Source organism: Xenopus tropicalis, chromosome 2 (genome assembly GCF_000004195.4).
Source record: "Xenopus tropicalis strain Nigerian chromosome 2, UCB_Xtro_10.0, whole genome shotgun sequence".
Classification (NCBI taxonomy): Eukaryota; Metazoa; Chordata; class Amphibia; order Anura; family Pipidae; genus Xenopus; species Xenopus tropicalis.
Window position 1 is genome coordinate 179,052,671 of NC_030678.2, and position 13,543 is coordinate 179,066,213.

General features: G+C 56.3%; 1 protein-coding gene across 1 annotated transcript in view; it reads right to left on the reverse strand.

The window, feature by feature from the left end:
- clpb (caseinolytic mitochondrial matrix peptidase chaperone subunit B) overlaps positions 1 to 13,543 on the reverse strand; it is a 51,159-nt gene that overhangs the window by 16,213 nt on the left and 21,403 nt on the right. Inside the window, exons 6-7 of the mRNA XM_031897429.1 lie at positions 13,361 to 13,458; positions 7,688 to 7,802 (exon numbers count right to left, since the gene is read on the reverse strand). Of these exons, the coding sequence (XP_031753289.1) occupies positions 7,688 to 7,802; positions 13,361 to 13,458 (213 nt within the window). The remainder of the gene's footprint in view (positions 1 to 7,687; positions 7,803 to 13,360; positions 13,459 to 13,543) is intronic.

The window sequence follows — 13,543 nt, forward strand, 5'->3', positions numbered from 1 at the left end:
GTGTATGTGCCAGTGTGTATGTGCCAGTGTGTATGTGCCAGTGTGTATGTGCCAGTGTGTATGTGCCAGTGCCAGTATGTATGTGCCAGTGTGTATGTGCCAGTGTGTATGTGCCAGTGTGTATGTGCCAGTGTGTATGTGCCAGTGTGTATGTGCCAGTGTGTATGTGCCAGTATGTATGTGCCAGTATGTATGTGCCAGTGTGTATGTGCCAGTGTGTATGTGCCAGTGTGTATGTGCCAGTGTGTATGTGCCAGTGTGTATGTGCCAGTGTGTATATGCCAGTGTGTATGTGCCAGTGCCAGTATGTATGTGCCAGGACTCACCATGGCGGTGCCCTTAGTAACGGGGATCCCGCCCCCGGTTGCAGGATTTCATCTTATTACAAGCGCTGGTTTATTTTGGGCAAGAGACAAAGGTAGAAATGTAGGGGGGCCCCGGGGGGCAGCGGGTTCTATTGAGCGGATAAATTCTCTGTATTGTTCTACACAAATCAATGGCGCCACAGTTATTGGGCTCAAATTGCTTTCCGCCAGATTCTGAGAGTAATAAATGCGCCGGTATAGGGTCCATTCATTCCAGCTTGGGGCCCCGAGGCGTCACGTTATAGGGTCTATTCATTCCAGCTTGGGGCCCCGAGGCGTCACGTTATAGGGTCCATTCATTCCAGCTTGGGGCCCCGAGGCGTCACGTTATAGGGCCCATTCATTCCAGCTTGGGGCCCCGAGGCGTCACGTTATAGGGTCCATTCATTCCAGCTTGGGACCCCGAGGCGTCACGTTATAGGGTCCATTCATTCCAGCTTGGGGCCCCGAGGCGTCACGTTATAGGGCCCATTCATTCCAGCTTGGGGCCCCGAGGCGTCACGTTATAGGGCCCATTCATTCCAGCTTGGGGCCCCGAGGCGTCACGTTATAGGGTCCATTCATTCCAGCTTGGGGCCCCGAGGCGTCACGTTATAGGGTCCATTCATTCCAGCTTGGGGCCCCGAGGCGTCACGTTATAGGGTCCATTCATTCCAGCTTGGGCCCCGAGGCGTCACGTTATAGGGTCCATTCATTCCAGCTTGGGGCCCCGAGGCGTCACGTTATAGGGTCCATTCATTCCAGCTTGGGACCCCGAGGCGTCACGTTATAGGGTCCATTCATTCCAGCTTGGGGCCCCGAGGCGTCACGTTATAGGGTCCATTCATTCCAGCTTGGGGCCCCGAGGCGTCACGTTATAGAGTCCATTCATTCCAGCTTGGGGCCCCGAGGCGTCACGTTATAGGGTCCATTCATTCCAGCTTGGGGCCCCGAGGCGTCACGTTATAGGGTCCATTCATTCCAGCTTGGGGCCCCGAGGCGTCACGTTATATGGTCCATTCATTCCAGCTTGGGGCCCCGAGGCGTCACGTTATAGGGCCCATTCATTCCAGCTTGGGGCCCCGAGGCGTCACGTTATAGGGCCCATTCATTCCAGCTTGGGGCCCCGAGGCGTCACGTTATAGGGTCCATTCATTCCAGCTTGGGGCCCCGAGGCGTCACGTTATAGGGCCCATTCATTCCAGCTTGGGGCCCCGAGGCGTCACGTTATAGGGCCCATTCATTCCAGCTTGGGGCCACGAGGCGTCACGTTATAGGGTCCATTCATTCCAGCTTGGGGCACCGGGGCGTCACTTTATAGGGTCCATTCATTCCAGCTTGGGGCCCCGAGGCGTCACGTTATAGAGTCCATTCATTCCAGCTTGGGGCCCCGAGGCGTCACGTTATAGGGTCCATTCATTCCAGCTTGGGGCCCCGAGGCGTCACGTTATAGGGTCCATTCATTCCAGCTTGGGGCCCCGAGGGCGTCACGTTATAGGGTCCATTCATTCCAGCTTGGGGCCCCGAGGCGTCACGTTATAGGGTCCATTTCATTCCAGCTTGGGGCCCCGAGGCGTCACGTTATAGGGCCCATTCATTCCAGCTTGGGGCCCCGAGGCGTCACGTTATAGGGCCCATTCATTCCAGCTTGGGGCCCCGAGGCGTCACGTCATAGGGCCCATTCATTCCAGCTTGGGGCGCCGAGGCGTCACGTTATAGGGCCCATTCATTCCAGCTTGGGGCCCCGAGGCGTCACGTTATAGGGTCCATTCATTCCAGCTTGGGGCCCCGAGGCGTCACGTTATAGGGCCCATTCATTCCAGCTTGGGGCCCCGAGGCGTCACGTTATAGGGTCCATTCATTCCAGCTTGGGGCCCCGAGGCGTCACGTTATAGGGTCCATTCATTCCAGCTTGGGGCCCCGAGGCGTCACGTTATAGGGCCCATTCATTCCAGCTTGGGGCCCCGAGGCGTCACGTTATAGGGTCCATTCATTCCAGCTTGGGGCCCCGAGGCGTCACGTTATAGGGTCTATTCATTCCAGCTTGGGGCCCCGAGGCGTCACGTTATAGGGTCCATTCATTCCAGCTTGGGGCCCCGAGGCGTCACGTTATAGGGTCCATTCATTCCAGCTTGGGGCCCCGAGGCGTCACGTTATAGGGTCCATTCATTCCAGCTTGGGGCGCTGGGGCGTCACGTTATAGGGTCCATTCATTCCAGCTTGGGGCCCCGAGGCGTCACGTTATAGGGCCCATTCATTCCAGCTTGGGGCCCAGAGTCGTCACACTGGCCTATTGAGTGCCGGGCCCCCTGGGGCCACACCTGCTGGCAGCAATAACTTGTCTCTACAGAGAGGTGCCCCAATCCAGCACTGCTGGGGAGTTCTGGGGGTGCAGGGAGTTACAGGCAGGGGATACAGTACAGGGGTACAGGGTAACAGAGTGTGGTTCTGGGGGTGCAGGGAGTTTAAGGCAGGGGATAAAGTACAGGGGTACAGGGTAACAGAGTGTGGTTCTGGGGGTGCAGGGAGTTACAGGCAGGGGATAAAGTACAGGGGTACAGGGTAACAGAGTGTGGTTCTGGGGGTGCAGGGAGTTACAGGCAGGGGATAAAGTACAGGGGTACAGGGTAATAGTGTGGTTCTGGGGGTACAGGGAGTTTAAGGCAGAGGATAAAGTACAGGGGTACAGGGTAACAGAGTGTGGTTCTGGGGGTGCAGGGAGTTTAAGGCAGGGGATAAAGTACAGGGGTACAGGGTAACAGAGTGTGGTTCTGGGGGTGCAGGGAGTTACAGGCAGGGGATAAAGTACAGGGGTACAGGGTAACAGAGTGTGGTTCTGGGGGTGCAGGGAGTTTAAGGCAGGGGATACAGTACAGGGGTACAGGGTAACAGAGTGTGGTTCTGGGGGTGCAGGGAGTTTAAGGCAGGGGATAAAGTACAGGGGTACAGGGTAACAGAGTGTGGTTCTGGGGGTGCAGGGAGTTACAGGCAGGGGATAAAGTACAGGGGTACAGGGTAATAGTGTGGTTCTGGGGGTACAGGGAGTTTAAGGCAGAGGATAAAGTACAGGGGTACAGGGTAACAGAGTGTGGTTCTGGGGGTGCAGGGAGTTTAAGGCAGGGGATAAAGTACAGGGGTACAGGGTAACAGAGTGTGGTTCTGGGGGTGCAGGGAGTTACAGGCAGGGGATAAAGTACAGGGGTACAGGGTAACAGAGTGTGGTTCTGGGGGTGCAGGGAGTTACAGGCAGGGGATAAAGTACAGGGGTACAGGGTAACAGAGTGTGGTTCTGGGGGTGCAGGGAGTTACAGGCAGGGGATAAAGTACAGGGGTACAGGGGTAACAGAGTGTGGTTCTGGGGGTGCAGGGAGTTACAGGCAGGGGATAAAGTACAGGGGTACAGGGTAACAGAGTGTGGTTCTGGGGTGCAGGGAGTTACAGGCAGGGGATAAAGTACAGGGGTACAGGGTAACAGAGTGTGGTTCTGGGGGTGCAGGGAGTTACAGGCAGGGGATAAAGTACAGGGGTACAGGGTAACAGAGTGTGGTTCTGGGGGTGCAGGGAGTTACAGGCAGGGGATAAAGTACAGGGGTACAGGGTAATAGTGTGGTTCTGGGGGTGCAGGGAGTTACAGGCAGGGGATAAAGTACAGGGGTACAGGGTAACAGAGTGTGGTTCTGGGGGTGCAGGGAGTTACAGGCAGGGGATAAAGTACAGGGGTACAGGGTAACAGAGTGTGGTTCTGGGGGTGCAGGGAGTTACAGGCAGGGGATAAAGTACAGGGGTACAGGGTAATAGTGTGGTTCTGGGGGTGCAGGGAGTTACAGGCAGGGGATACAGTACAGGGGTACAGGGGTACAGGGGGGAGCTGTTCAAGGTGAGAGGTAGGAGATGCCATTTTACATGGCAGAGTCCAAGTGTATGGGGGGGGGAGAGTCCATGTACATGGGGGGGGAGTCCATCTGTTGCTCAGGCTGCAGCCGCACTTGGCTGGGGGGGGGGGGGGGGGGGCAGATGTCAGGGTTTTATGTACAAAACAGGAAAGTGGAAATGGATCCCTTACTGGGGGGGGGTCTCAAGCTGTCACCTGACAGTTAAACAATCTGAAGGCATCCTGCCCCCCCCCCAGGGCTCCATATCAGGTATTCCTCTGCTCATCTGCATGTAAAGCAAATGGAATCATGGGAAGGAAATGAGTGCTCCCCCCGTGTTACATGGAACCCCCAGGGGCCAATCCCCAGACAGGGGGGCTTATTCCCTCGGCCCTGGGCTTTACTTACAGTCCAATCACCTTCATTTGTTTTACCTGCTTCTTCCTCACTCCACCCCCTTCTCTTATTGGCACCCCATATTCTGTGCCCCCCAAGATCCTTCAGCCCCTCAGTGCAGGGGGGGGGGGTACCAGCACCCAGAGCAGATAATGAGAAACCTTCCCTTCCACTTAACCGGGACGGAGGCAGAACCAGCACCGACAGCTCCAATCTGCTGGGAGAGGAGAGGGCCCGGGGCAGTGAGGGAGGGGCCACAGCTCCCATAATTCAATCAGGAAGCGCACAGAGCGCAGCACTAATGTTACGGGACACTGCCCATCCATCAACTGCCACCCGCGGGCATGGGCACTACTGGGCCGGGACCCGGTCTCTTCTGGGCTCTGACACTGGGCCCGAAACCTTCAGCCAATCAGCAGCTCCGTGATGTACACTTGTACCCCAGCCCTATTCACAGGGGCCCGGCAGTCTATACGCAGTGCAGAGGGGCCCGGCAGTCTATACGCAGTGCAGAGGGGCCCGGCAGTCTATACGCAGTGCAGAGGGGCCCGGCAGTCTATACGCAGTGCAGAGGGGCCCGGCAGTCTATGCGCAGTGCAGAGGGGCCCGGCAGTCTATGCGCAGTGCAGAGGGGCCCGGCATCTATGCGCAGTGCAGAGGGGCCCGGCAGTCTATACGCAGTGCAGAGGGGCCCGGCAGTCTATACGCAGTGCAGAGGGGCCCGGCAGTCTATGCGCAGTGCAGAGGGGCCCGGCATCTATGCGCAGTGCAGAGGGGCCCGGCAGTCTATGCGCAGTGCAGAGGGGCCCGGCAGTCTATGCGCAGTGCAGAGGGGCCCGGCAGTCTATGCGCAGTGCAGAGGGGCCCGGCAGTCTATACGCAGTGCAGAGGGGCCCGGCAGTCTATACGCAGTGCAGAGGGGCCCGGCAGTCTATACGCAGTGCAGAGGGGCCCGGCAGTCTATACGCAGTGCAGAGGGGCCCGGCAGTCTATACGCAGTGCAGAGGGGCCCGGCAGTCTATACGCAGTGCAGAGGGGCCCGGCAGTCTATACGCAGTGCAGAGGGGCCCGGCAGTCTATACGCAGTACAGAGGGGCCCGGCAGTCACAGTACAGAGGGGCCCGGCAGTCTATACGCAGTGCAGAGGGGCCCGGCAGTCACAGTACAGAGGGGCCCGGCAGTCTATACGCAGTGCAGAGGGGCCCGGCAGTCACAGTACAGAGGGGCCCGGCAGTCTATACGCAGTGCAGAGGGGCCCGGCAGTGTATACGCAGTACAGAGGGGCCCGGCAGTCTATACGCAGTGCAGAGGGGCCCGGCAGTCTATACGCAGTGCAGAGGGGCCCGGCAGTCTATACGCAGTGCAGAGGGGCCCGGCAGTCTATACGCAGTGCAGAGGGGCCCGGCAGTCTATACGCAGTGCAGAGGGGCCCGGCAGTCTATACGCAGTGCAGAGGGGCCCGGCAGTCTATGCGCAGTGCAGAGGGGCCCGGCATCTATGCGCAGTGCAGAGGGGCCCGGCAGTCTATGCGCAGTGCAGAGGGGCCCGGCAGTCTATGCGCAGTGCAGAGGGGCCCGGCAGTCTATAAGCAGTGCAGAGGGGCCCGGCAGTCTATACGCAGTGCAGAGGGGCCCGGCAGTCTATACGCAGTGCAGAGGGGCCCGGCAGTCTATACGCAGTGCAGAGGGGCCCGGCAGTCTATACGCAGTGCAGAGGGGCCCGGCAGTCTATACGCAGTACAGAGGGGCCCGGCAGTCTATACGCAGTACAGAGGGGCCCGGCAGTCACAGTACAGAGGGGCCCGGCAGTCTATACGCAGTACAGAGGGGCCCGGCAGTCTATACGCAGTGCAGAGGGGCCCGGCAGTCTATACGCAGTACAGAGGGGCCCGGCAGTCTATACGCAGTGCAGAGGGGCCCGGCAGTCTATACGCAGTGCAGAGGGGCCCGGCAGTCTATAAGCAGTGCAGAGGGGCCCGGCAGTCTATACGCAGTACAGAGGGGCCCGGCAGTCGCAGTACAGAGGGGCCCGGCAGTCTATACGCAGTACAGAGGGGCCCGGCAGTCTATACGCAGTGCAGAGGGGCCCGGCAGTCTATACGCAGTACAGAGGGGCCCGGCAGTCTATACGCAGTACAGAGGGGCCCGGCAGTCACAGTACAGAGGGGCCCGGCAGTCTATACGCAGTACAGAGGGGCCCGGCAGTCTATACGCAGTGCAGAGGGGCCCGGCAGTCTATACGCGGTACAGAGGGGCCCGGCAGTCGCAGTACAGAGGGGCCCGGCAGTCGCAGTACAGAGGGGCCCGGCAGTCGCAGTACAGAGGCACCGAGATGCTAATACACATTACAGAGCAGCTCACAGTAATATACAACGGCTTTTTGTCAATTTCTTCTCAGCAATATTCCCTGTAATATTTGCCGGCTGTAGGAGCATCAATCTTCTTTGCGGCAGTATATTAGATAGAGACGGCGCAGAGCCGACTGGGCCAGATGATATATTATACTGCACCAATGTATTAATGTACTGTAGGGAAGTGTTATTGCTAGGGGATGGCGTGTGCATAACAACATGTGTCACGTGTGCGGGTTCACGCGTGACTGCACGGCTGAGAGGGTACAATGGCGCGCGAGTCTCTGAGTGTTGTGTAAATAAGTCTCACCGGAAGGCCGGGGCGAGGCTGCTGGAGAGCGACCAGAGGGCCATTATGTATGTACAATAAGGAGATGCCTGAGCACAAAGCCACAGATCCCTTATGTGATAATGTGTAACCTCCAGCTGCCCCTGCCGTCCTGTTGCACAGCTAGCAATGCGCAGCTCTGCCCTTGGCACTGAGATTATCATTAGCATGAATATACCCACTGAGCCTACAGGTTATACAGAGGGGTAAAAACGGCCCCGGCCAAGCGGTTCTGTTGCACCATGAGATGCGACTCCCACCAACCTGGGGCAGAAGCGGTTCCGCCAGTTGTAGCACTTTTAATATTATCTTGCACTTCCAATAGTGTGTAAAAGCCTCCAGAAATGGAAATTGCCCCAGAAAGGGATTACTTCCCCTTTAAATGCCTATAGCCTACCTGCTGCTACCGTAGCGATGGCGCTTTCCTGGCCCACAATGTGCTCCTTCAGGCGCCGCTCCAGGGGGAACCTCCTCCTCTCCTCCATGTCCCGTTTCCTCTGCTCCTCTTGGAACTGCCGGGACAAAAGAGTAAGTTAAACCTCTGTGGCTTCTCTGGGAAGTAGCCGAGAACTGAACCAAAGAAGTCAAACACTCATGCCAGGCTTGGGGCTCGTGCCAGGCTTGGGGCTCGTGCCAGGCTTGGGGCTCGTGCCAGGGTTGGGGCCAGTGCCAGGCTTGGGGCTCGTGCCAGGGTTGGGGCCCGTGCCAGGGTTGGGGCCAGTGCCAGGGTTGGGGCCAGTGCCAGGCTTGGGGCTCGTGCCAGGGTTGGGGCCAGTGCCAGGCTTGGGGCCAGTGCCAGGCTTGGGGCTCGTGCCAGGGTTGGGGCCAGTGCCAGGCTTGGGGCTCGTGCCAGGCTTGGGGCCAGTGCCAGGCTTGGGGCCAGTGCCAGGGTTGGGGCCCGTGCCAGGGTTGGGGCCCGTGCCAGGCTTGGGGCCCGTGCCAGGCTTGGGGCCCGTGCCAGGCTTGGGGCCCGTGCCAGGCTTGGGGCCCGTGCCAGGCTTGGGGTCCGTGCCAGGGTTGGGGCCCGTGCCAAGGTTGGGGCCAGTGCCAGGGTTGGGGCCTACTCAGGCCAAGCTGTCACTCCCAAAATGTTTGTTCTACCTTCACAATCCAAATGTGGGGGGCTTGGGGCGTTCCCTAGACCCCGGGAGGCGTCAGTGTAGGCAATTACCAAATGGCCCCATAGCCGGATCTGTTCAATGGATCAAAACATTTTCAAAAAGAACAGAGGGACCCCCCCCCCCCCTGTGCCTCACACAGGAGCTACGGGGCCCCTCAGTAATGCAGCACATCCAGTTTCCCATCATTTCCCACTCCAGTTCCGCCTCTAGGGGGCGCTGTTCCATCAGGGTCTATGGCTGAGTGGCGCCAGTATGGCCGCTCCCACACATATTCCTGTCACACATCTCTGGAACTCTATGGTAACGGCGCCTAAAGGGGAGACGAGTGGAACAAACAACTGTGAGTGTGTATGGAAATAAAATGGATGGGCCGGGGCCGCCCGATACACTCCCGCCAATTCATTCTCACTCTGTGATTAAAATGAGCCATAAATCGGCAGGAATCCCGGGTGGGTTTTGCGGCAGAATCGCTCGCTGCCAAGCGTGTGTCCCCCCCGGCTGCCTCTCCATCACACGCCCCTGTCACCCAGCTTTATGGCTTCATAAGCAGATCCATCTCCGGCCCGACCCCTCGTATATCTCCCCCTCTGGGCGCCACCGGGCCCCCCGCACTCCTCTCCGCCGGGGGAGGGGCTTCTGTGCTGAACCCATTCTGTTCCGGTTCTGCTTCCCACACACACAGACTGCAATACACTGTGCCCTATACGGAACCGGCCCAGAGTGGCAGCCTGCGGGTTCCCTATATATTGGGCCCGGCAGCCAATCCCTATTGCTCTGTGAGGCTCCAGTTTTATTGTTACTTTTAATTACTTATTTTTATTTTATGGCCCTCTGCTATTCGTATACAAGTCGCTCATTTAAACCTCTCCCTGGTTGCTAAGGCAATTTGGACCCTAGCAACCAGAGAGCTGCTGAACAAAAAGCTAAATAACTAAAAAACCACAAGTAATAATACTCTCTACTTTAAACTAAACATTACCTCAAAGGTGAGCAACCCCTTTAACTGGAGGGATCATTTGCCTTTTTTCAATGATTTTTAATAAATTCTCCCCAAATATAAGGTTCCTCATCTCATCTCCCTCTTGGTGCCTCCATCTAGGGAGGGTAGAATACAGGTGACCCACAGTGTATTTCCTGGTACTCGGGTGTCTCTACTTCCTGTGCACGGGGGAGTGTATTTCCTGGTACTTGGTTGTGTGTCTCTACTTCCTGTGCACTGGGGAGTGTATTTCCTGGTACTTGGGTGTCTCTACTTCCTGTGCACTGGGGAGTGTATTTCCTGGTACTTGGGTGTCTCTACTTCCTGTGCACTGGGGAGTGTATTTCCTGGTACTTGGGTGAGTGTCTACTTCCTGTGCACGGGGGAGTGTATTTCCTGGGTGAGCGTTTCTACTTCCTGTGCATGGGGGAGTGTATTTCCTGGTACTTGGGTGAGTGTCTCTACTTCCAGTGCATGGGGGAGTAAATTTCCTGGTACTCGGGTGAGTGTCTCTACTTTCTGTGCATGGGGGAGTGTATTTCCTGGTACTCGGGTGAGTGCCTCTACTTCCTGCCCATGGGGGAGTGTATTTCCTGGTACTCATGTGTCACTACTTCCTGTGCACGGGGAAAATATTTCCTGGTACTCAGGTGTCCCTACTTCCTGTGAATGGGGGAGTGTATTTCCTGGTACAGGTGTCGCTACTTCCTGTGCGTGGGGGAGTGTATTTCCTGGTACAGGTGTCGCTACTTCCTGTGCGTGGGGGAGTGTATTTCCTGGTACAGGTGTCGCTACTTCCTGTGCGTGGGGGAGTGTATTTCCTGGTACAGGTGTCGCTACTTCCTGTGCGTGGGGGAGTGTATTTGCTGGTACAGGTGTCGCTACTTCCTGTGCGTGGGGGAGTGTATTTCCTGGTACAGGTGTCGCTACTTCCTGTGCGTGGGGGAGTGTATTTGCTGGTACAGGTGTCGCTACTTCCTGTGTGTGGGGGAGTGTATTTGCTGGTACAGGTGTCGCTACTTCCTGTGCGTGGGGGAGTGTATTTGCTGGTACAGGTGTCGCTACTTCCTGTGCGTGGGGGAGTGTATTTCCTGGTACAGGTGTTGCTACTTCCTGTGTGTGGGGGAGTGTATTTCCTGGTACAGGTGTTGCTACTTCCTGTGCGTAGGGGAGTGTATTTGCTGGTACAGGTGTCGCTACTTCCTGTGCGTGGGGGAGTGTATTTCCTGGTACAGGTGTTGCTACTTCCTGTGCGTGGGGGAGTGTATTTCCTGGTACAGGTGTCGCTACTTCCTGTGCGTGGGGGAGTGTATTTGCTGGTACAGGTGTCGCTACTTCCTGTGCGTGGGGGAGTGTATTTCCTGGTACAGGTGTTGCTACTTCCTGTGCGTGGGGGAGTGTATTTGCTGGTACAGGTGTCGCTACTTCCTGTGCGTGGGGGAGTGTATTTGCTGGTACAGGTGTCGCTACTTCCTGTGCGTGGGGGAGTGTATTTGCTGGTACAGGTGTCGCTACTTCCTGTGCGTGGGGGAGTGTATTTGCTGGTACAGGTGTCGCTACTTCCTGTGCGTGGGGAGTGTATTTGCTGGTACAGGTGTTGCTACTTCCTGTGCGTGGGGGAGTGTATTTCCTGGTACAGGTGTCGCTACTTCCTGTGTGTGGGGGAGTGTATTTGCTGGTACAGGTGTCGCTACTTCCTGTGTGTGGGGGAGTGTATTTCCTGGTACAGGTGTTGCTACTTCCTGTGTGTGGGGGAGTGTATTTGCTGGTACAGGTGTCGCTACTTCCTGTGTGTGGGGGAGTGTATTTGCTGGTACAGGTGTCGCTACTTCCTGTGCGTGGGGGAGTGTATTTGCTGGTACAGGTGTCGCTACTTCCTGTGTGTGGGGGAGTGTATTTGCTGGTACAGGTGTCGCTACTTCCTGTGTGTGGGGGAGTGTATTTGCTGGTACAGGTGTTGCTACTTCCTGTGTGTGGGGGAGTGTATTTGCTGGTACAGGTGTCGCTACTTCCTGTGTGTGGGGGAGTGTATTTGCTGGTACAGGTGTCGCTACTTCCTGTGTGTGGGGGAGTGTATTTGCTGGTACAGGTGTCGCTACTTCCTGTGTGTGGGGGAGTGTATTTGCTGGTACAGGTGTCGCTACTTCCTGTGTGTGGGGGAGTGTATTTGCTGGTACAGGTGTCGCTACTTCCTGTGTGTGGGGGAGTGTATTTGCTGGTACAGGTGTCGCTACTTCCTGTGTGTGGGGGAGTGTATTTGCTGGTACAGGTGTCGCTACTTCCTGTGTGTGGGGGAGTGTATTTGCTGGTACAGGTGTCGCTACTTCCTGTGTGTGGGGGAGTGTATTTGCTGGTACAGGTGTCGCTACTTCCTGTGTGTGGGGGAGTGTATTTGCTGGTACAGGTGTCGCTACTTCCTGTGCGTGGGGGAGTGTATTTGCTGGTACAGGTGTCGCTACTTCCTGTGTGTGGGGGAGTGTATTTGCTGGTACAGGTGTCGCTACTTCCTGTGTGTGGGGGAGTGTATTTGCTGGTACAGGTGTCGCTACTTCCTGTGCGTGGGGGAGTGTATTTGCTGGTACAGGTGTCGCTACTTCCTGTGCGTGGGGGAGTGTATTTGCTGGTACAGGTGTCGCTACTTCCTGTGTGTGGGGGAGTGTATTTGCTGGTACAGGTGTCGCTACTTCCTGTGTGTGGGGGAGTGTATTTGCTGGTACAGGTGTCGCTACTTCCTGTGCGTGGGGGAGTGTATTTGCTGGTACAGGTGTTGCTACTTCCTGTGTGTGGGGGAGTGTATTTGCTGGTACAGGTGTCGCTACTTCCTGTGTGTGGGGGAGTGTATTTGCTGGTACAGGTGTCGCTACTTCCTGTGTGTGGGGGAGTGTATTTGCTGGTACTCCTGGTAGAGGTGGGGGGGCATATTAGACAGCACTTGCTATTTGTGTTGGTTGAGAACATCTTTTTGTGGAGGTGAACTTCCCCTTTAATGGTATAAACATATAAATATGGAAGTGATGGAGATGGGCAGCTGCGCTTAGGGCTCGAGTCCCGGGCTAAAGGGCAAGTAAAGCCGGCGTGAGAATGGGGGCGGGACAAACGCTTCCGCACAAGGGGATTTCCGGGTGACGCCCGTTTGCTCTTGGGATTCAGGGAGAAAGGCAGCGGCGGCCGGTCGGGCAGCCCCACGTCTGACTGCTCAGCGGAGCTTAAGGCATATCCATGGGGCACAGAGCCGGGGCAGAAATGCCCATTTTATTAGTATTACCCCATTAGTGTACAGGGCCTCATTCACTAAACTGGCACCCGTGCCCCAACCTACCCTGACTGGGTATATAAAGTTATCCGAACATATATACCTACCTACATATATATATACCTACCTACATACATACATACCTACCAAAATATATATCTACTTACATATATACCTACCTATCTACACACATACATACCTACATACCTACTTATATACATACATACTTACCAAACTATACCCATAACTACCTAGTTACATACATAAACACATACCAACTTACCTACATATATACACACAAACATACTTACCTACCTACATACATACACACATACCTACCTACATACATACATACACACCTACATACATATCAGGCCTACAGGTCAGGACTGGATCTGCCAACTGAAGGGCCTGGCACTCTACAAATGTGCCATGGCCATGTGGTACCAGCTCACAATGTACCATGTGACTCAGAGTTGCCCCTGTACCATGTGACCCAGTATTGCCCCTGTACCATATGACCCAGTATTGGCTGGGGGGGTAACACACTGACAGTAGTACTAATGGCAGCTTCCTGCACTAGGAAGGGAGGGTAACTAGTCCTGGGGTAACTGCCCCCCAATGATCACTTGGCCCCAGAGCCACCAGCTGTATCTGAAGGGCCTGTGTGGGGGGTGCTGGGGGGTTGGGTACCGGGGGGCCGCGCAGGGACCTTACCCGACTCTCCCAGCCTCTCAGCAGCTGCTTCAGTTCCCCCTCGCGGGCGTAGTCTATGGGGGTATGTCCCATGTCATTCTTCTGCTGGGGGTTAGCTCCTAGGGAGAGACGGGGGCAAACAATTAAGGTGGGGCACATTAAGGGGCAAATTATTTACCCTAATGGCTTTTACACATAATTGCA